This window comes from Lepidochelys kempii, chromosome 20, assembly GCF_965140265.1.
Source record: "Lepidochelys kempii isolate rLepKem1 chromosome 20, rLepKem1.hap2, whole genome shotgun sequence".
NCBI classification, from domain to species: Eukaryota; Metazoa; Chordata; order Testudines; family Cheloniidae; genus Lepidochelys; species Lepidochelys kempii.
This window is the reverse complement of record NC_133275.1, coordinates 23,448,204-23,471,055: the sequence shown is the minus strand read 5'-3', so window position 1 is coordinate 23,471,055 and position 22,852 is coordinate 23,448,204. Positions and strand designations below refer to the sequence as shown.

The 22,852-nt window shown below is 56.1% G+C and overlaps 1 protein-coding gene across 1 annotated transcript in view; it reads left to right on the top strand.

The window, feature by feature from the left end:
• Positions 1-22,852, top strand: part of CACNA1A (calcium voltage-gated channel subunit alpha1 A) — a 195,829-nt gene that overhangs the window by 100,524 nt on the left and 72,453 nt on the right. Inside the window, 14 exon segments of the mRNA XM_073319217.1 lie at positions 3,243-3,334; positions 4,150-4,302; positions 6,155-6,342; positions 12,861-12,964; positions 13,706-13,821; positions 14,742-14,798; positions 15,187-15,285; positions 16,599-16,808; positions 17,443-17,555; positions 18,191-18,303; positions 19,606-19,737; positions 20,071-20,143; positions 20,753-20,870; positions 21,564-21,631. Of these exon segments, the coding sequence (XP_073175318.1) occupies positions 3,243-3,334; positions 4,150-4,302; positions 6,155-6,342; positions 12,861-12,964; positions 13,706-13,821; positions 14,742-14,798; positions 15,187-15,285; positions 16,599-16,808; positions 17,443-17,555; positions 18,191-18,303; positions 19,606-19,737; positions 20,071-20,143; positions 20,753-20,870; positions 21,564-21,631 (1,636 nt within the window).

The window sequence follows — 22,852 nt, the reverse complement described above, 5'->3', positions numbered from 1 at the left end:
TAGAGTGCGAGCGCCCGCCACCCCACCGCCCAAATACGGCGTCCTAGAGCACGAGCGCCCGCCACCCCACCGCCCAAATACGGCGTCGTAGAGCGCGAGCGCCCGCCACACCACCGCCCAAATATGGCGTCCTAGAGCGCGAGCACCCACCACGCCACCGCCCAAATATGGCGTCCTACAGCGCGAGCGCCCGCCACCCCACCGCCCAAATATGGCGTCCTAGAGCGCGAGCCCCACCCACGCCACCGCCCAAATACGGCGTCCTAGAGCACGAGCCCCACCCACGCCACCACCCAAATACGGCGTCCTAGAGCGCGAGCGCCGGCCACGCCACCACCCAAATACGGCGTCCTAGAGCGCAAGCCCCGCCCACGCCACCGCCCAAATACGGCGTCCTAGAGCGCGAGCCCCACCCACGCCACCGCCCAAATACGGCGTCCTAGAGCGCGAGTGCCAGCCACCCCACCGCCCAAATACGGCGTCCTAGAGCGCGAGCCCCACCCACGCCACCACCCAAATACGGCGTCCTAGAGCACGAGCACCCACCACGCCACCGCCCAAATATGGCGTCCTACAGCGCGAGCGCCCGCCACCCCACCGCCCAAATATGGCGTCCTAGAGCGCGAGCCCCACCCACGCCACCGCCCAAATACGGCGTCCTAGAGCACGAGCCCCACCCACGCCACCGCCCAAATACGGCGTCCTAGAGCGCGAGCGCCGGCCACCCCACTGCCCAAATACGGCGTCCTAGAGCGCAAGCCCCGCCCACGCCACCGCCCAAATACGGCGTCCTAGAGCGCGAGCCCCACCCATGCCACCGCCCAAATACGGCGTCCTAGAGCGCGAGCGCCGACCACCCCACCGCCCAAATACGGCGTCCTAGAGCGCGAGCGCCGGCCACGCCACCACCCAAATACGGCATCCTAGAGCGCGAGCACCGGCCACGCCACCGCCCAAATACGGCATCCTAGAGCGCGAGCCCCACCCACGCCGCCACCCAAATACGGCGTCCTAGAGTGCGAGCACCGGCCACCCCACCGCCCAAATACGGCGTCCTAGACGAGTGATTTTCTCATCTGTGAACCAAATCGTGGACCACACTGCCACTGGAGGCTTGTGACAAAGTTTTAACCTCTCAGGGATATGTTTAAAAGAGGCCAGATTCTAGACATGCGCAAACCTAGAGCTGATCATGATCTGCCTCCCTGAGTATCTGGACCCCAAAGCTTTGCTGGGGAGATATTGGGGGGAACGTCCCCAGTTTAGCCCGCTGGTGTTCCAAACCCTTGGTGAGTGGCAAGGACAGCAAATGTTTCATATCCGGGCAGGTGTTTTCAGGAGCGGCACTAAGGCCCATGAATGATTGATGGACCTCCAGCGACCCCTACAACTGGCGAAGGAGTTGCTGGATTATTGGTTTCCTGGCGATGCTCTGGAGGGGTGAACGTAACCGCAGGAAGGAAGAGACAGGCAGGCAGGGTTTGGATCAGAGGCACTGGGGTGTGACAGGGCAGCAGAGGTGTGTGCTGGGTGTGTAAGAATACAGGGGCATCTGGGACAGGAGCTTGCACCTTGGCAGCAGAGAAGTGTCTGAAATGAGGGCATAACCCCCCAAATGTGCCCCCAAATCCTTTGTAACCCTCATGCCGGGGGTCCCTATCCCAGCATCCCCTTCCCTTCCTACATCCACCAAGGTCTAAAGCTGACAATGGGAGCCCAGGCCGCAGCATCTCTGAGCTATGGTCCTTTGGGGAGAGTGTGTGGATCTATCTGTTTATCACACACGCCCCTCTCACTGGAGTTGTGCCTTTTGCTGATTCATGTCTCGTAGCCAGGAAGAATAAAAGCTTTGTAACCAGAGTTACTTATTGAACCCCTGTGATTCAGCTTTTAATTATCATAAGAAAGAGACAAACACAGGGCTAGATTAACTCCCATTTCCAGAGCCATTTTCATCCCAAGAGATCTAAATATGGAACAATTCACTTTCCTTCGAAGTGCAGCCACTTCTGGGTGGGGTGAAAGTGGCAGCTGTTTAACAGCCTCACAACAACACTGTACTGGGATGGCTCCCCCAGCACGGAAATGCAGAGACTTCTAGGGTAGAAGGTGGCTGCTGATAACACCCACACAGCCACGCTACCCGAGAGTTTAGGTCAGAAGGTAATGGAGAATCCTGTATCCCACTGAAAACTGCAGGGAAGCATTTTAAGGAAGCTCTAGATACTGGGCTGATGAAACCAGTTATGAGTCTGATCTGAAATGCTCAGTGCTACAATCTGAACAGGTTTGTGTGTTATAACCGGGCTGGTTATAACCACTGAGGCCATCCACGCTATGATCCTGTCTGAATTCACAGGCTAGGTATATGCAGGCCTGGAAAACCTCCAAGGAAAACCCAGGGGCTGAGATGGGTTCCATAGGGAACGCTCTTCCCAGTCAGCCAGGGCTGCCCCCACTGCCTCAGCATGGTGCCAGGGTTCGCTTTGCTGCAGGCAGTAGAGTGACATTCCCAGTGTGACTGAGGTGACGTTGGATTGGCCCCTTCTTGGATGCCATGAAACCAGGCTCTTGTCAGCTTTTGCTCATGGGATCCTGTGGCACTTTTCCTAAGAGTCGGGATATTAGCTCCAATATCCTGGCCAAATGTCAAGACAGATAATTGAATTCTGCCTCCTTCCACTCCCCCTGGGTTTGCACATGAAGATTGGATCATGCACTTCCAGAACAGCTGTGCGGTATTGCCATGCGCCGTTAACCAGCTGCTGCACCCTCAGTGCTGAGCAAGTTATTCCTGCGTGTTCCTCTGTTGGAGAGCACTGTGGGATCCATGGAAGGAAGTGCGAAAGAAATAAGTAAATGATGATTTTATTTTTCATGAAGCAGGCCCCCTTCACTTTAGCCGGTAACAGCAGGACTCCTGGGTTCTCTCCCTGGCTCGGGGAGAGGAGTGAAAGCTTGCGGTCTGATCAAAGGGAGTTGGGAGTCAGGTCTCCTGGGCTCTGTTCCCAGCTCTGTTGCGGGTAGAATTTGACCCTGAGAGTCTTGGCTGCCCAGTTGCAGTGAGACCCCTTCTTTCCACCAGTTCCTACTGTAGCCCCATCCACACATGCCTTTCTCCCCCCCCTCCCGTGGCAAAATTACAGTGTTCCTCTCAGAGGGGAGCTTTCCCCACGCAGGGCAGGCAGCCTCACTTCCCAGCATGCCCCTTATTTTGTCTCTCTCCCCTTCGTCTCTTGCAGCATCTTGGCAAAAGTCGGCTCTGACTTCGACCTGCGAACGCTGCGGGCAGTTCGTGTGCTCCGGCCACTAAAGCTGGTGTCGGGGATTCCAAGTAAGTGAGTTAGTCCTTGTGCTCCCCATGGGACCTGGGATCCAGCCACAGGTCCCTGCCACCTCCTCACGGGGCCCAGCACCCAACCCTGGGCTTGTTATCCCCCAATGAGACCCGGCACCCAACCCCAGGCCCTGTTACCTCCCTATGGGATCCGGCACCCAGCCCTGGGCTTTGTCATCCCCCAGTGGGACTCAGCTCCCAACAGCTGCCCTGCTACTCTCATACTGAAGCTGGGAACTGGCAGGAGCTGCTGCAGAGAGAGGTTTTAGAAGAGCTTGTCTGACCTTGTGTGTTCAGAGAGTGACTGCTGCTGGTCTCTGAAGCACTTCTCCGTTTGCAAACATTACTCAGGGACCTAGGAGTCCAGAACCAAATGGTCTCACTTGCGGGGGGCGGGAGGTGTCTCCCCAGTGCTGCCTAGAAGAGGATGACCCCTTCTGTGATGCTTGATTATGACAGTGTGTAGGAGCCCTGGTCATGGAGAGGACCCCATTGTGCTGGGTGCTGTACATTTATTAGGTGTATTACGGTAGCACCTAGATGCCCCAGTCAGGGACCAGGCCCCCATTGTGCTGTACAAACACAGAACGCAAAGATAAGCCTGGCCCCCAGAGTTTCTAGTCTAACTAACTGATCTACTGCCCTCCTGGTGTGGAGTCTCATTGCTGAGCACAGGATCCTTGGTGGGGTCCCCACACAGCTGTAAAGTGAGGGACTCTCCCCTCACTGCTCCGGGGCCCCAGAATTCCATGGCCCCGCCTTTGCCGTGGGAGCAGCCATCTGACACCCTGTCTCCCTCTCTCCCGCCCCAGGTTTACAAGTTGTTCTGAAGTCCATCATGAAGGCTATGATACCTCTGCTACAAATTGGCCTACTCTTGTTTTTTGCAATCCTTATTTTTGCAATCATAGGATTAGAATTTTATATGGGAAAATTTCACACCACCTGCTTTGACTTGGTGACAGGTAGGTCCAGTGCCCGCATCGCCTGTCCCCTGCGTTCGGATCGGGGTCCCGTAGGTGAGTGACGCAGGGAATTGCCAGTCAAGTGGCAGAAAGGAGCCAGCACAAGCTCCCTTTACTTGCCTGCTGGTTCCACATAGGGAGGAATGTTTGTCTAGCAGGGGTCTGGGAGCTAGGACACCTGGGTTCTAATCCCCACTCTTGGAGGGGTTGGGCATAGAGCAGGATGCTTGAGACTTGGAGGTTCTACTCCGAGCTCTTAGAGGAAAAATGGTCTAAGGAGTAGAGCAGCAAACAGGGAGTCAGGACATCTGGGTTCTAGTCCAAGCATTGGCACTGACCTGGTATGTGGCCTCAGGCAAGTCACTTCCCCTCTCTGTGCCTCGGTTTCCCCCCCTACCATGTGGAGGGCATGTTGACATGGATCAAGGCTAGATGAAGGAACATCTGTAAAGGGCTTGAAGAGCCTCAGCTGGAAAATCCCAGTCCTTGTTGTGTGTGAGAGAGGGTGGTATGAACCCAGCTGGCACCGGCCCTGTGAGCAGCAGCCCAGCCAACGAGTGACAGCACCTTCCCTGGCCAAGTGTCCCAGGGTGCGGTGCTGGAATCTGCCTGTCATCCCCACTAGTCTCTTTCCTTCTCTCTCTCCCACTCCTCCCTGGGCCCCTGGCCTGCGCTCAATATGGAATGGCCTAATTATTTCTCTCCCCTGATGGAGATGGTGTTAATTGAGGGAGAGCTATTTCTGCAACGCGGCCATGTCATCGAGAAGGGGGTTGGGGAGGGAAGGAGAGGGGGACGGAGGAAGCACCTGCAGTGTTCCAGGCAATCTGACTCTCCCAGCAGACACGAGAGAAGTGGCTCGAATTAGTATTTGCAAATCCCGGCTACCAATCTGGAGGGAACCAGCACTCAGTGCAGGGCCCCTCCCTGCACCAGGACAGGGTGTCTGGGAGTCAGGGGCTGGAGCTCAGCTCAGGGTCCCAGGAGGGGTCTCCATAAGGCACTGTAGAGAGGGACCATCCCTTCCCTGCTTTGGGAGTAGAAGAAGAGATGCTGGACCAGGACCCAGGAGATGCGGGTCCAGTTCCTGGCTTAACCATGGCCTCCCTGTGTAACTGGGCAAGTCATTTGTGTCTCTGCTCCCCATCTGTGCAATGGGGTAATACCCCAGGGTGGTGGCTGGTAGGTCAAGGAGTGACTTTGAGATGTTCAGATGCTGTGGTGCTGAGGGTCAGAGAAATAGGAGGGGAAGGGTCTGGAACTCAGTGTGGGGATCCCAGTCCCCTTCAGAGAGGGAGTATGTCTGGGATCATGGAGGGCGAAGGGGGGAGGACTTGCCAGTGCTGTACACAGGAGGGCTGCATGGCATGGCATGTGTGGGGATGACCAGGTGCCCCAACGCTTCCTTCCCCAAGGCTCCCATCCCCGAAGAGCACAGGGCCCAGCCCTGCTGCCACTGACTCCAACAGGAGCAGGTTCAGGGCTCCTTCCTGATACCCTCAGACACAGGTTCTGTCCATTCCCCCTCCCTTTGTAGAGACCAGGCTGGCTCTTTGGATGCCAGGCTCCTGAACGTCAACTGCTTTCTCTCTGCACACAATTCCTGTGCCCCGCACTGGGGTCTTCCAGCAAAAGGATCCGGGAAGGGCTTGGTATCGTTACTACCTCAGCTCTCTGACAAGCGGAAGGGGCCATGTAGGGAGAAGCCCTTGGCTTCTGTGGGGTAACCCACCAGCCCTCAGATTAGCTGTCAGATGTAAGGTTACCCGCCAGCCATGGGGGTTACCTGACTTTTGCAGGGCTGCCCACCTGCCATCGGGATATCAGTCCTTTTTCTTTTCCCACCCTGCAGGCGAAATCAAGGTCGATGTTCCATGTGGGACAGAAGAACCAGCCCGCATGTGCCCCAATGGGACAGAATGCCGTGAGTACTGGGAAGGCCCGAATTACGGGATCACGCAGTTCGATAACATCCTGTTTGCTGTGCTGACTGTCTTCCAGTGTATCACCATGGAAGGGTGGACCGAACTCCTTTATTATGTGAGTCCCTGCCTGCAGCAGCCCTGGGCTCTAAGGCCTTCACTGCCTGGCATCTGGGGGGCAGGGCAGGAAACTCATGAGGGGTAGGGGGTTCCCTGCACATATTGCTTTTCATTACTTGGATAAAGAAGCTGTGCTTAGCGGTCTGAGCATAACGCTGAGAATCAGGACTGTTGTGTTCTCTTCCTGAGTCTGCAGCTGATTTATGGTTTGGCCATGGGGGAGTCACTGCTCTGCTGTGCCTCAGTTTTCCCATCTGTAAAATGGGGGTGATGATCTCACAGGGTGAGTTTGTTAATTAATGGTTGTAAAGCATTTTGACCTGCCTGCTACCTGCACTGATTCTGTACTGCAGGGTCACTGCACCCACCTGGCACGGGTGCCGTCTCTGTACTGCAGGGTCACCGCACTCACTTGGCACGGCTGTCATTTCTGTACTGCAGGTCCATTGAATCCACCAAATATGGACATTGGCTCTACTGTGCCTTCCTGGCCCTGGTCCTGCCCTATAGAATCACTGCAGCCCCTAGAGAGAGGCACAAATCTTCTTGGCCAAAACAACCCGTTTCTCAGCTCTGAGTTACATGAGTGAGACCAGAACAGACCTGGCTGTTCACAAGTCCTGAATCTACTGGGGCATATTCTCAGCTGGGCCAATAACCATCAGCCCGAGGCAGCCAGCCCCCTCACAACCCTGACACTGGACCCAAGAGGCATCCTGTGGCTGACATGTGTCCAGACTCCAGAGGGAGGCTCGTGGCTTCCCCTGGACTGCAGTTAAGAAGCTGCCAGGCAGCAGTGCCCAGCCTAAGGGGAGCCTGCTTCCAGGATGCTGACAGCCTGCTTCTCTCTCAGCATTTTGTCCCTGATCCAAAGTGCAATGGGGTCCTCACAACCAAGAGGCCAGGCACGCGGCTGGCCATGCGTGCAGAATTAATGAGCTGGGGCGTTCTGCTGAGCCAGGGAAAAGGATAAAGTGCTCCACAGAGATGTGGGGTGGGGGAGAAGGGGAGAGAGAAGAAGAGAAAAAGAGAGAGGGCGGTGCCTGGCCTGGAGCCCGTAGGCCTCGTGGCAGGCTGGAGAATGGGGGATGAAGCTGGGCCTGCCTGGTGGTGGCATATAGGGGAAAGGTGCGAGAGGGGGCCTTTCAGACAGCTCCCATGCACAGCCAGGGGTCTCTGGATTGCTGGGGAAGGTGACAGGGATGTGTGTGCGAGTGAGAGAGAGACGGTCACTGGCCCTTACAGGGCAAATGGGACCAGCCCTACCTGTGCCATAATTAGTTGCCTTGTAGCCTGAGGGGGTGGAGCTAAGGCGATGGGTTACCTGAGAACACCTGGGTCTCCTAAAAAGGGCTGAGCAAACTGTGTTCCAGGGAATTCTTTTTCAGGGAGACAGGTTAGCCCCAGGAGAAAGCAGGGAGTTCCTTGGTAGGGGAGACAGTAGGAACTTGCGAGGATAAAGGGCCTCCAGGGAGAAAGTCCTGGGAGGTAGGGCTCAGCTAAAAGCACCAGTTTCTCTGTGGGGCAGGGACCGGGGAATGCCAGGACCTGTAGACTGGGAGAGGAGTTCCAGGGGAAGCAGCTGGGGAGTTAGTGCTCTGTGACAGGGTGGGGAATGGTTTCATGGTAGCCCAGAAGGGGCAGAGAAACTGAATCCAGAAAGTGGGCTCCAGAGGGGGAGAAGAACCTGTTGTTTGTTAGGATTTTTAGTTGGACCCTTGTTATCCTGGAAGCATTCAAGTTTATTTAGTGACTAGCTGGAGGGCTGTCATGTGACCAGTGTGGGGAAGGCTGAGGGGACCCACCCTGGAAGGGGAAACTGAGGTAGGGATGCTGCAGAGCTGTCCCATGTCATGAGAGATGCTCTGGAGGGGGTGACCCTGTTCCACTGTGGCTGAGTGTGTTAGCTTGCAAGAGGGGAGTTCATTAGTGAGCATGGCACTGTAGTGTGTGAGTGGCAGGGCAGGACCTTGTGAGAGAACCTGTGAAGGGAGCAGTGTGGAAAAGTAGGTGTGTTAATTTGCAACTGTGTAAGTGCCAGGTTATGGTAGCATGGTTGTAATATGTCTGTGTGTGTTAACACTAAAGTGTGTAGGTGTCTGAGTATGTCTGGTGTGTGCAAGGACAGCCCTGTGGTGCATTAGCACGTAGCTGGGCTGGGGGAGCTTGAGTTTAGCTGTCTGGGTATGAGACTGAATAGGACGAGAGGTGCTTTGAACGGTGACCTGGCCAGTTAGTTCTGGGTGGAGACCAGGAAGGAAAGCCCAGGGTGCAGCAGGAAATTGCCTTGATGATCCAGAAGGGGGCACTTCTCCTATCCCTTAAGGGCTGTTGAGCTCAATGCTTTGCTTGGAAGGGAAGCTGCACGCCCACAGCATCTGCCTTTTGGATAAAACACAACAGTGAGATCACTGGAATCCCGTGGCTCTGTCCCCAAGAGTAGCAGCCTTAGCTCCAGGCTCCTGCTCAAATTCCATTCGGCCTCCCCAACCCCTCCCTTGAAATCTGTGTGTGACACAGGATTCTTCTCGCTTTCTGCCAAAAGCTGCTACGCAGTGTGGGTGTGGGCCGTTACACAGCTGCCGTGCTCCCCCGCAGAGGTAGCTGCATTCTGGTGGTGGGTGGCAGATCCTTCTCTAGAGACCATGAAGCACTTGGGGACGGAAAGCGCAATGTAAACATAAATTATTCCTAGTTCCATGAGCTAATCACACTAATGCAGGAGAGAGACCTCGTGTCCCAGGCCCACCGCAGCGGGAGCAGCACCGCCTGCATCTCTCTCTAGTCCCCAAAGGCTTCCAAGTGGATTAGTAGCAGCCAGCATTGCTCCGTGAGTCAGCTGTTGTCAGCCCCTCCAAACTGGTGGTGGTTTAGGATCTGCTTTGCGCCAGTCCTCTTGGCGAGAGCTGACCTTCCAGAAGCAATGGCAGTCTGCTGCAGGTGGGAGCAGGAGGAGCTCCAGAATGGAGCCCTGCAATAGAACTGGGATCCTGCAGGACCCACTGCCACGATAGCGGGAGCAGGATTGAAGACTAGTCCCATGCAGGGCTCTGCTCCAGCACCTATGCGGGCCTGTGGACAAGGGCTTTGCAAGACACTTCTGCGTGGGTGGGCGTGGGCAACTGTGGAGGAGGGCAGGTGCACAGGGGGTGGGATGCACATCCAGGGCATAGGTTCTACTCAGGTTCCACTTCAGGGGCACTATGGAGCCTTTCCCCTCTTGGAGTCACTGGCTCCAAGCTGGCCCTGGGGCAGGGGCACTGGCTGGCTCAGGAAGGCAGGGAATGTCTCTGGGCCTTTCTCTTCTAGCAGGGTGCACCTCCAAACTGGCCCCATGGCAGTGAGACTGGCTGGCTTGGGGGACTAGGGAATGCTTCACAGGGCCTTACCCAGGTAGATGGTGCCGCTCCAATCTAGTGCCCAGCATGGCTGGCTCAAGAGGCTGGGAGATGGGCTGTTGTGGCCTTTCCCTTCTAGGGCCTTGGTTTGAATTCAGCTCCATTCACTTGTGACTGAGGTGTGCTACCATTGGTCCCTATGTGAAATTAGTTAAGTGGGTCTCAGCCAAGTTCCTAGCAGCTGCGTGCCTATGTCCTCTCTTGCCCCCAAAGCTGGGTTTCCCCAGGAGAGGGCTGAGGCACGTTGATAGGGGCCATGAGCATGGGAGGGAAGATGCTGACCGTGCTCGCCACGCTGTGGATAAACGCAGCAGGCCATCCCCTGGGGCTGCCAGCCTGGTGCTCCCATCCTCCAATGAAATTCACTTTGAGAATGAAAATATTCTCCGGAGGGGAGAGTTAATGAGTTACTGCTCCAGCGAGCTCTCCTGGGTTCTATCCTGAGCACAGACTTCCCCTTGGGGACTGGGAAAATCACACTGCTGCTCTTTGTGCCTCAGTTTCCCCATATTGGTTATGGTCTCCACTTACCTCCCCTGGAGGTGTGTTCATTAATTACTTTACAATTCAAGGCCCTTGGGTGATGATGTACCTTAATTACAATCTCACAAGCCTCCAGCCCACCTTCTGCTTCATGGCAATGACCCAGATGTCCGCAAGCCAGCTCATATGCCTGATAGAGCAACAGTCAGAGGAGTATATGCAACTTCCCCATCAGCTCTGCGCCAATGTGTTTGCCCCTGTGACTAGGGGATAAAACCACCCATTGGGGGGGCCTGAGACCCAGAACCCCCCATGATGCAGCAGTGCAGTTCAGTTGAGCCAATCCATCGGTGGAACAAGCCCTTATGACGCATTCTGTCATCGACAACCCAATTGCTCTGGACCATCCCACGAACTCCCAGCCTTGTGGGTAATTGCTTCCTCTGAACCCTGCTCCCTTTTGTCTTCGTCATGTGCCTTTTCTGCTAGATTTGAAAGGAGCCCTGGATAATTAACCAGCGAGTCATTTCTTTCCAGCCTCTCGCAGAGGAGGAGAGCAGAAAACATGTGTATCGCATACAGTTGTCTTACCACCATCCAGTGCTTGCTGCCCTGTCCAGACTCTACCATGGGGCTGACGTTGGCTGCGAAGCAGCTGTTGCACCCCCCACCCCTCCAGAGACAGCTGCATTTCAGCACAGAGGATTCTGTTGTTGTTTTACAGTGTGAAAAGGGGGGCGGGGACCAGACACTGAACCAGCCGAACCATTGGCAAGAGGCAATGGCAATCTGCCTCTGAGTGGGACCTAAATTGCCAGCCGAATTGGGAAGCAGTGCCTGGGGGCAGGATGGCTCAGAGGGCTTGGGGTGTGACGTGGGGGGTTGTTGCACCTTCTGCTGAGCCTACGTCTACACTGTAAGTCAGGGGTGTGATCCCCAGCTCGTACAGATGCACTCCTGCCACCCCGTGTGCAGATAGCGCATTAGAAGCAGCAGCCACGGACTTGCTGCCCCGAGGATGTTCCCATGGGCCCCAAGTAAGTTTGTGCTCGGGGCAGCTAGCTCATGCTGCCGCTGCCCTGGTGGCTCTACTCAATAACAGCTAGCCCAAGTATGTCTGCGCAAGCTGGGAGTCACCCTCCCCCCCCAGCTCCTAGTGCAGATCCTGAGGCACCCTGGCCATGCCACAGGCCAAGCTGTTGACCAGGCATCTGGCAGGACACAAGCACCTTGCAGAATTCAGGTCCCTTCAGGACGGGAGTGGAGCAGCTGCCCTAACAAGGCTGCCACAGCAGGGGAGCCTGGACCCAGTCTGCCCCTTGCAGTTATGGGGAGATGGTGGGCATGGCAGAGTCTATAGAGGCCCTGAGGCCCCTTGACATGCTCCCCACTCCCCAGGCACCACTGTCACCAGACCCCTCTGCTGCACTCTGGGCTCTCATTAGGCTGAGCAGCCGGGAGACTGCCGCTCACTTTGTTCCTTGGCCTATATTTAGCAGCGAGAAATGGGGACAAGGAATCTTTAGCAGCTCATGGAGCAGAGGCTCACAAAGCGCCCCATCCCCGCTCCTGCCCCTCCAGCCCCTGGCACTACAAAGGGGAGGACAAAGAAGCCAGTCAGGAGAAGAGTCCATTAGCACCTTCCCTGGAGCAAACCCATGACCTGCTGCTAATGTCTGCTTTCAAGGCACAAAGTGGGGAGCGGCTGGGTTCACTCTGAGCACCTCAGGGCAGTGGCTGTGGGAGGGAACCGGCAGAGTGGCCTATGGTTTGTTTGCAAGCAGCAGTTAGTGCCAGGGTGTTGGCGGGAGGCGTGTAACCTAGCAGGCAGAGCAGGGCTTTGAGAGTCGGGACCCCAGGTTCTAGCCCTGGCTCTGGGAGGAGCGTAGGGACATCAGCTGGGCATGTTCTCCCCATCCCCTGCCAAGGCGCCCCAACCTGAGCAGCAGGACAGGTAATCAGTCCCCGTGGCCTAGTCCGTCTGTGGCTGCCGGGGGCTGTTTGTGCTGACCCCACTGGTGCCAGGGCCCATCCTATGTAGGGTGACCAGACGTCCCGTTTTGGCCGAGACAGCCCCTTTTTTTAAGCCTTGTCCCAGCTGTCCCAAATTTTTTTGGCAAAACTTGGCATTTGTCCCATTTGCACTTGCCAACTGATGCCCAGTTTTGCCCAAAAAATGGCATGCGACGCCTAGCAGGAGATGGAGGAACGTGCAGGGGGTGACGGCTCGGGTGAGTGGTTCTGGCCAGGCCAGCCCTGCATGGGCAAGAGGCGGGGGGTAGCAGCTTGGTTGAGTGGCACAAGCCAAGGCGGGGGGTGAGCATTGCGGGATGGCCCCATGTGGGCCTGGGGGCTGAGCAGCATGGGTGGGTGGTTCAGGCCAGCCCTGCATGGGGGAGGAGTTTGGGCCAGTGGCTGATGCCAGCTTGGCAGGGTTTTCCCTTTTGGGAAATATGGTCACCCTAAGCCTAATGGGGGCTGGGCAGCAGACTCAGCTCTCTTGGAAGTAGGCTAGGAGTGGGCCTGCTGAGCTGGCCGGCTGCTTGGGGTCCGTGGTCACCAGCCCCTCCTTGGAGGGAAGGAACAGCCTGGCCCTGGCAGCCCGCACTGGCTGAGTCACTCCCTTCTCTCCCAGAGCAACGATGCCTCAGGGAACACTTGGAACTGGGTGTACTTCATCCCCCTCATCATCATTGGCTCCTTTTTTATGCTGAACCTTGTGCTGGGGGTGCTGTCTGGGTAAGTGTGTGGCCCCTGCCCTGGATTGCATTCTCGACTGACTTCCAGGGTCCCAGGATGTTCTGTAGGGAATAGGGCATGGGACTGGAAGCCAGGGCACCTGGCTGCTCTTCCCAGCTCTGGGAGGGGAGTGGTCTCTGGTAGTTTGAGCGGGGAAACCTGGAAGTCAGGATTCCTAGGTTCTGCCACTGACTTGCTGCATTAGCTTGGACAAGTCACTTCTGTGCTCTGTGCCTCAGTTACCCCACCTGTAAAGCGGGGAGAGTGACACTGACCCACCTTGTAAAGAGCTGGGAGATCTGCAGAGGAGAAGTCCTAGGTGCGATCCTCCGGGAAGGGGTCAGAGCAAACCCAATGGGCTTTTGCCATGGCTGCTATTGGATTCCCTGGCATACGCCCTGCACCCACAGCCATGCTGCTCACCCACAGACGTGGGCACACGTATATCCGGACACACGTGTAGGTGCACGTCTTACACACTATGTGTACACCCCTGACAGTCCATGTAGATACATGGGCGCACACATACCGCATAGACGGACATGGTCACACATACCAGGCACATGGACACACTTACCCTTCTCACACAGGTAAACACACACACACTCCGCATGCACAGGGTGCCCCAAATAGCACCTTCTCGGGGGAGGAGGTGCATTCTGCCCCCTCCTTGTGATACCCACCTGCTCAGACATGTGCAGGGCAGCCTGGCAGACAGTTTGACTGTTTTGATGCCTGCAGGGAGTTTGCCAAGGAAAGAGAGCGGGTGGAGAACCGGCGGGCGTTTCTCAAGTTGAGACGGCAGCAGCAGATTGAGAGGGAGCTCAACGGCTACATGGAGTGGATCTCCAAAGCGGGTGAGGACTCCTTTCTACCACAATGCCAGCCGGGGATGGGGGGAGCATACTCTTCTCAGTTCTAATGCACTAGGTCCCTGCCCCTCTCTGGGCCTCTGCCCAGCAATGGCAGATGCTATTTCCCTGCCTCTGGGAAGTATGTGTCGGGTCGGTTCGCATCCCCTGCCCTGGCTTTCAGTTTGAGTTGCCAACCCACCCAAAGGCTCAAAGGCCCAGATCACCAAAGGTACTGCGGCACCTTTGAAATCAGTGGGAGTTAGGCACCTAAACACATCTCTGGGGCTGGGCCCAAAGGTGGCATCTGGAACACCAAGATCTCCCCGAAAACTTGGGCCCCTTTCGATGAACCCAGCCTGTCAGTCCACTCAGCAAGGAGCCCCGGAATCTGAGTGAGCTCCATGCAGGCTCCCAAGTGAACATTCCCCCTGGCTCTGATCTTTGGTGCAACATCGTCTGCTCTTCCCCTCTCACCCCTCCAGGGCAGGGTTATGGAGTCACTGACCAGCTGCTAGGACAAGAGATGGGTGTCCTGGTGGGAGTGAAGTGAATGATGCGGACCCCACACCTCTTTCCATATTCCCAGTCACTCCTTTCCACCTGAGCCCTCCTCCCTCCCAGGGCATTCCAGCCTGCCTTCCCCTTGCTAGGGCCCTCCAGCCAGCACGCCACCTCCTGCGTGCCCTGGGGAGGGGTGCCCTGTGGTAGGGGCCCTTTGGCCATGTGGCTTCTTTCTGCATTGGACCTCGATGTGGCACCATGGGGCCCCTCCCCCCTGAAATGTGGTAGCGTAGATGCCCTTCGCTCTGGCCCTTGACTGGAGCGGACTCAACTTGGCCCCATCCCAGCACAGCTTAAGAAGTTTCCCCAGAATTCCAGGGGCGTGTTGTTGCCTAGATTAATTCCCGGTTCTTTTCCCTCAGAAGAAGTGATCCTAGCAGAGGATGAGACGGAGGAAGAGCAGAGGCTCCCGTTTGATGGTAAGCTGTGTGCCCCTGAATGCCGAGTGGCTCCCCGGGGGCTTCCGAACACAGTTGCACTAATGGTGGGCAGTCCAGGGGGCTGGCTTGAGGGCTCAGTATAAACAGGTGCTGTTCATCTGCCCATGTTCCAAAAAGTTCTGGAGATAGGAAAAACAGCAGAGAAATTCTGGTGCAGCCTCGTCTAGCGGGGGGCACTGTAGGGAGTGGGGCAGGAGCACTGGCTGTGTGGGGAGCACCTGGCTTCTCTAGCTCCTCTCAGAAGGGGGCAGGGCAGGGTCACCAAGGGGGTGCTCCTGGCTATTCCAGCCCCTTCCAGCCAGGGCACTGTACAGAGTCTGACTGGGAAACCCAAAGGATAATGTCTGTTTCTCTTGCCATGTTCCTGTTGTTGGAGCTCTGCGGAGAGCCACCATCAAGAAAAGCAAGACAGACCTGCTGAACCCGGAGGAGGCAGATGATCAGCTGGCCGACATCTCCTCAGTGGGTAGGTCCGCAGCCTTGTGTGCAGCCACGGTGGGCACCGTGTGATGCGGGAAAGGACAAACCTGTCTGCCGCTGTGACGCTTCCCAGGGCTGTGAGTCACCTGACCACCCTTGCCCTTAGTGTTAGGGAATTGTATCTGTCCCTGCTGTGGACCAGCTCCCTGAAACCACCAGCCTCTGGCACCGCTCCCCAGGTCCCTGCAGGCCTTGCTCTGTCTGTACAGGCTAGTGATAGGCATTCGCTGAACCCCAGGTCCTCCAAGCGCTCCTGTTCCACTGAACACTCACACAACTCTGAGATTGGCTGTTCCCAAAGGAGTTAGACACACCAGCTTGGTGGATTCTATGCAGGATCACCACTTAGCTTAACACGCTTTGAGATATACAGTGAAAACAAGAAGAGATGGAAGTGATAGCAAGTAAGAATATCGGAAACAAATGGTTATTATATATAAAGCAAAATCGTAACACACTTTCTAGAGACTAACCTTAATGGGCAGGGCACTCCCCTATCTCCTACAAGATACCCCAAGTTCTGTCCCCAGAGTTTTCAACCAGTTTGGTTGAGACCCATTCTCATAAGATCAAGCCCACTCTCCAATTTTCTTCACCAATTAAAGGAATAACTGGGGGTTCACCTAGTTTCAGAAGTTCATTGTCTTACCCATAAACTCCTGCTGGTTTTGTGTTTTCCTCCAGCCCCCGCAATCTGTTAATTTGCATTTTGCTCAGACTGTAAATGGGCGTCTATTGTGTACCAGACAATTTGCAGTTTGCATGTTCCTGGCTAGAGAGAGAAGCATCTCCTTCCCCTGCCTGGCAGGAGTATGTGGGCCACCTTTTGGTGACCTGCCTTAACTCCCAGACCAAGGGAAGATCAGTTTTAGCATATACTCATCGCTCCTCGCATATTCTCCATATGTACCTCTTGCAAAGATTATGAGGATGAGCGTGACACAGGCTTTCAGTAGCCACCTTACATAACCCCTTTTAGTGCACCCAGGGATCCCTGTTCCCCTGTATACTCCTGGGCCCTCTGCCAGTTGGCATCCGGAGGTCCTTGGGTCACACTGCCACACACACTGCAGTTTATTGGATGCAGGATCCTTCTCTTTCTGTCCTACAGGCTGACCCCAGTAAGTGCACTGAGATCCTCGGCCCAGGTGCCATGTTACTCAACTGAGAAGCGGGTGGAGAGTTAGCTATTTCGGGGAATGGGGAAACCCAATAAACTGCCCCCTCTAACACCTGTTCCAGCCATGTTGGGGCCTTTGCCCAGGGGCTGCTCCTAACCTTCCTCTCTTCCCTCTGCAGGTTCACCCTTTGCTCGAGCCAGCATCAAAAGTGCCAAGCTGGAAAACTCCACCTTTTTTCACAAAAGGGAGAGGAGGATGCGTTTCTATATCCGCCGAATGGTCAAAACTCAGGCCTTTTACTGGACAGTCCTCAGTCTGGTAGCACTCAACACCTTGTGTGTTGCTATAGTACACTACAGCCAGCCAGATTGGCTATCCGACTTCCTCTGTGAGTATGGCCGGCGGCCTGAGCACACGCTCCTTTCTTTCTCACATCCCCTCAGATGGTTCACTTGGATTGAGGAGTCCTCCTTTCCTCTCCTCGATGGCATGGCTGTTTAACTTCTGGTGCACCCCAGCCCTACAGGTGGCTGCATTTCACCACTGAGGGCGGTGTCCCTACTATGGACGGTTAAACAGCCGCTGTGCCCCACCCCAGAGCGGGTGACTGCTGTCTGCGCGGCACTGTTCTGTGCTGTTAACCAGCTGCCACACCCCCTGCACCAGAGGATTTTGGTGGGAACGGACAGTCTCCCTATGTGAGTGTCTATCAGATGGCAAAGCACTCTGTGATCCTTTGGGGTGAGGGCGCTCTAGGAATGGAAGGTTTCAGAGTAGCAGCCGTGTTAGTCTGTATTCGCCAAAAGAAAAGGAGGACTTGTGGCACGTAACAAATTTGTTAGTCTCTAAGGTACCACAAGTACTCCTTTTCTTCTAGGAATGGAAGAGATTATTAGTGGGTCATTCAATGGGCAGTTTAATTTCTGGGTTTCTCTTAGTGGAGAGAGCAGCAGGGTGGGAGGGAGCTGGCAGGGAGATCTGGGCAGGTCTGAGTCATCTCTCTCTCTCTCTCTCTCACACAGACTATGCAGAATTCATTTTCTTAGGACTCTTTATGTCCGAAATGTTTATAAAAATGTACGGGCTCGGAACGCGGCCTTACTTCCACTCCTCCTTCAACTGCTTCGACTGCGCCGTAAGTCCGCACCTCCTTGCCCGCCACGGGGCCTGCAAGGGGTGGCTGGGCTCGCTTGCACCCGTTAAACCAGGAGCAGTTCCGTTGGGCCATATTCTGGTTTCAGTTACACCGGTGTAAATCTGGAGTATCTCCATTGAGCCCAATTTTGGTTTCAGTTACAACTGTGTAAATCTGGAATAGCTCCATTGGATTCTGTGATTTGTTACACCAGTGTAAATTCACAGTAGCTCCCTTGAAGTTGACTTCACTGAAGTTAATCGGGATTTACAGCAGTGCAGCTGTGATCAGAATCTGGCCTTGTGGAGTTCGTGCGGATTTACAGCTGCATGGGGTTGGAGGCAGGATTGTGTCTGTGCGCATTTGTACATGCTAATGGGTAGGTACGGGGGGCAGGGTGGGAGTGCATGCACAGAGGTGAGCATTGGCAGGTGGGTGCGCACATGTGCCTGTGATCATGTGTGTGCCCTTGGGTACAGGTGTTGGAGTCATGTGTGTGAATACACAGCCTGTCCTGAGCATGCTGCCAGCCCCTAGGTGGGAGAGGCTGGGAGGTGTCCGCTCCAAGGGTCCCTGCACAGCCAAGGCCCAGGGTGTTTTCTAGGCCACTAATATGCTTCTTTGCTCTCGGGCAGGTTATCATAGGGAGCATCTTTGAGGTGATCTGGGCTGTCATGAAGCCTGGAACATCCTTTGGAATCAGCGTGTTACGAGCTCTCAGGTTATTGCGTATTTTCAAAATCACAAAGTAAGTTCTCTTGCTTCCAGTGTGTGTATGGGGGGGTGGGGGGGGTACGCTTAGGGTTGCCAACAGTCCCTTATTACAAGGGGCGTCCGTTGCTTTTTTATTTCTGTACAACAAGATTGGGAGTTGCTGAGTGATGCAAAAAGCAGCAAGAAATACCCCCCAGAGTACTGCTTATTATTAACAGTAATTATTAATTATAATAACAGTGGGAAGAGGGGTAGGGCAGGGGTGCTAAGAAAACAGTCTCTTATTTTTTCAATGCAATGTTGGCAACCCTAAGTTACAATGTGTGTGTGCTTGAGTGCATGTGTGTGTCCACATGCTCGTGTGTGTGTCCGTTTGTTGGTGTTCACCTTTAACTGTGAGCCCTAGGCTGTGCCATGACCGTATAAACATCTAAAGCAGGGGTGCGCAAACTTTTTTGCCTGAAGGCCACGTCGGGGTTCCGAAACTATATGGAGGGCCGGGTAGGGAAGGGTGTGCCTCCCCAAACAGCCTGGCCCCTGCCCCCTATCCACCCCCTCCCACTTCTCACCCCCGACTGCCCCCCTCAGAATCCCCACCTCATCAAACCCCCCCTGCTCCTTATCCCCTGACCTCCCTCTCCCGGGACCCCCCACCCCAAACCAGCCCCCCCCCAGGACGCCACCCCCTATCCAACCTCCCCCCCCGCTCCCTGTCCCCTGACTGCCCCAACTCCTATCCACACTTCCGCCCCCTGACAGGTCCCCCAGGACTCCCATGCCTATCCAACCCCCCAATTCCTCATCCCCTGACCGCCCCCACCCCCAGAACCTCCTCCCCATCCAACCACCCCCTGTCCCCTGACTGCCACCCGGGACCCCCTGCCCCTTATCCAATCCCCCCACTACCCGCCCCCTTACTATGCCGCTCAGAGCACCAGGAGCCAGCCACGCTGCCGCGCAGTCTAGAGCACCAGGGCAGGCCGGCGGCTCTCGCAACCACGGTGCCCGGCAGGAGCTTGCAGCCCCGCCGCCCAGAGTGCTGGCGGCAGGGTGAGCTGAGGCTGCGGGGGGACAGCAGGGGAGGGGCCAGTGGCGAGCCTCCCTGGCCAGGAGCTCAAGGCCCGGGCAAGAGTGTCCCATGGGCCACAGTTTGCCCACCTCCGATCTAAAGGCACATTTGAGTTTGTCTCATGCAGCCGGCAAATAACACGGCCACAGACACAAACACCCAATCACACGTGTACATCTGCCCATCGATATGTGTGCACTTGTCTGCCATCACCCGATCACACGCTGCCAGGGGCTCACCTGTGGTTCCTTTGGTCGCTCTCCACAGGTACTGGGCTTCCCTACGGAACCTGGTGGTGTCTCTCCTGAACTCCATGAAGTCCATCATCAGCTTGCTGTTCCTTCTCTTCCTCTTCATCGTCGTCTTTGCCCTTTTGGGGATGCAGCTCTTTGGGGGCCAGTGAGTAATTGGGGGGACCCTCTGAGCCAAGCCCTCAGCCAACCTGTTGCCTTTCCAAGATCCCACCAAGCTCTGGGACCGGACTAATAGTGAGCTGGTCCCAGCCAGTGCCCCTGTATCGCCTCCTGCAGAGAGAGGCTGGGACTGCAGTAGCTGGGAGTGCCTCCCGCAGCCAGCAGTCCTGCCCCGCTCCCCGACAGTGCCATCTGCTGGGAAAGGCTGGGACTGGATCAGACACTCCTGGCTAACTCTTTTCCCTCTGACATGGCAGGCAGGTAAGGGGGGTGTGAGTAATATGCCTGTGTGTGTTGGTTTGGTGTTTCCCCTGTGCAGGTTCAATTTTGACGACGGGACCCCTTCCACCAACTTCGATACTTTCCCAGCAGCAATAATGACAGTATTTCAGGTACGCGCTCCACCACTCGGTCGCTGTCGCAGGCGGTTAGAGCTGGGCAGGGAAACAGGAAGAGACATCACGGCGTGAACTTAGGGGAAAGGCCCACAAAGGGGAAGCGATTGTCATTCACTGTGTTCATAGACTCATAGAATATCAGGGTAGGAAGGGACCTCAGGAGGTCGTCTAGTCCAACCCCCTGCTCAAAGCAGGACCAATCCCCAATTTTTGCCCTGGATCCCTAAATGGCCCCCTCGAGGATTGAACTCACAACCTTGGGTTTAGCAGGCCAATGTTGTGGGCACCCATTGAACTCAAATGCCTGCTGAACCCTTTGGGAGGAAACACACTGGGTTAAAAGATGCCCCACTATTTCCATGATGGGCCAAGAAAGTTCCCAGGCCCCATTTCCAAGATTTCCAGTAAGCCATCCAGCAAAAACAGACTGCACCCACTCCCTCACCCGCCCCCATTTTGATGGTGCGATGTTCACCATGGCTCAAAGAGGGTTGGAGACCTGTCTTCCCATCTCAGGGTTGGTCATGGGGGTGGTGTGGGCCCCTGCGCACTGTCTGAAAGGATTCTCTGCCTCCTGTGGTGCCTTGTTCTTTTCCCTTTCAGATCTTGACTGGCGAAGACTGGAACATGGTAATGTACGATGGTATCAAATCTCAGGGCGGAGTCCATCAGGGGATGGTGTACTCGGTCTATTTCATTGTTCTGACCTTGTTTGGTAACTGTATCCTTTGCTCGGTGGCCCCAGGAGAGAAAGAAAGCAGGCTCTAGAGGGAATCCAACTCCTAGGTTCTAACCCCAGCTCTGGGCGGGGAGTGGGGTCTAGTGCTTAGAGCAGGAGGGGCTGGGAGCCAGGATTCCTAGGTTCTGTTCCCAGTTCTGCCTCTGGCTTATTGTGCAACCACGGACTAGTCAGTTCCTCTCTCTGTGCCTCTGCGTCCCCATCTGTTATATTAGGATAATGGCGACCTTTCCCTCAGTGGCGGGACGTTCCAGGGTTGTGAGGATTAGTGGACACCTGTGTGAAGGAGTGCTTTGGGCTCGTCAGTGAAGGGTGAAGTGGTGTTCTTTGTGGGGCTCAGACGCCCCAGTGATGGGTGCATTAGAAATAGCTAGCTGTCTCGGTAAGCAAAGGGAAGAGAGCGATTCTCTGGATCAGGCCTGGAGCAGCTGGAGCTTGGGGCTGTGAAACTAGTCCTTGGTACACTGGGCCAGTCCTTGGATGGGAGACCTGCAAGGAAACCCCAGGTGCTGCGGGCGCAAGCGAGCTCTGCATGTGCATCACAGACCACGCCCCCTATGCTGAGAGAGCCCTGGGAATATGCTGAAAGCCAGGCGTGGCTTGAGCTGGGGCAAGGATGGTTGCCCTTGGCCTCAGAGGTGTTTGGAGCTGGCTCTGCCTTGACTGGGTGACCAGATACCCTGCTGAACGTGTTTTTGGCTATCGCCGTGGATAACCTGGCTAACGCACAGGAGCTCACCAAGGTGGGAGCAACTTCCCTGGCTTGCCTGGCAGGGCCAGGGCAGGATGATCGGGGAGTGGGGGGTTCAGGAGCCCTGAGATCTCAGAGCAGCCCTAGGGGCCCCTTTGGAAGTCGAACTTCCTTAGGGAGCGTCCTGAGGGCTGAACCGCGAGCAGTGTCCTCGCAGGGGTCGGCAACGTGTCCGTACACAGACACAAGTGTCCATGGTAAAAATGTTGAGGTCCGTGGGGGGTGCTCACGGGCAGCTCCCCACAAGCAGCTCCCCGTCCCTGCTGTTGCAAGTGGAGGCGCAGCCAGGCAGCTCTGCACACTGCCTCTTCCTCCCTCCCCAAGCACTGACTCCGCGGCTCCCAGCCCATTGGCCGGGAACCATGGCCAATGGGAGCTGCAGGGGCGGCACCTGCGGACGGGGCAGTGGACAGAGCCGCCTGGCCACACCTCTGCATAGGAGCTGGACCGGGGACATGCTGCTGCTTCTGGGAGCTGCTTGAGGTAAGCACTGCATCGAGCCTGCACACACAGACCCCTGCGCTCCACTCCCCTTTCCCAGTCCTGATCCCCCTCCCACCCGCTGAACCCCTTGGTCCCAGCCCGGAGCACCCTCCTGCACCCCACCCCCTCATCCCCAGCCCCACCCCAGAGCCTGCACCCCCAGCTGGAGCCCTCACACACACCCGCCCACCAACCCTCTGTCTCAACCCAGAGTCCCCTCCCTCACCCTGAACCCCTCATTTCTGGTCCCACCCCAGAACCCGCACCCCCAGCCCAGAGTCCGTACCCCCTCCCACACCCCAACCCCCTGCCTCAGCCCGGAGCCCCCTCCTGCCCCCCGCCAATGTCCATCACTACGTCCAGTAATTTTGTCAAGTGTCCATTGCGCAACATGGTGGTGCTGCCCCCTTGTTCTAGGTGAGGAGTGGGCTCGTGGCTGAGCTGCTAACACTGCTCTTTCCAGCGCAGGAGTTGCCCCAGCCCCTGGGCTTTCTGGCTAATCTTCCGTCACCTGTTTCCTACCTCTCGCCCCCGGGAGCTTGTTGGACTCCTGGCTTCCTTATGCAATAAGAGAAACACACTCCCTTGTCTGCCCCTCAGCCCCAGCCTCTCCTTTGCCCCAGAGAGACGCAGATCACACACTCCTCCCTGGAGTCCATGGGAGCGGTGGCATCAGGATTCCTCAGCTGTGTGTCCTAGGGCCTACACAGCTAGCAGCTAGGGATGATGT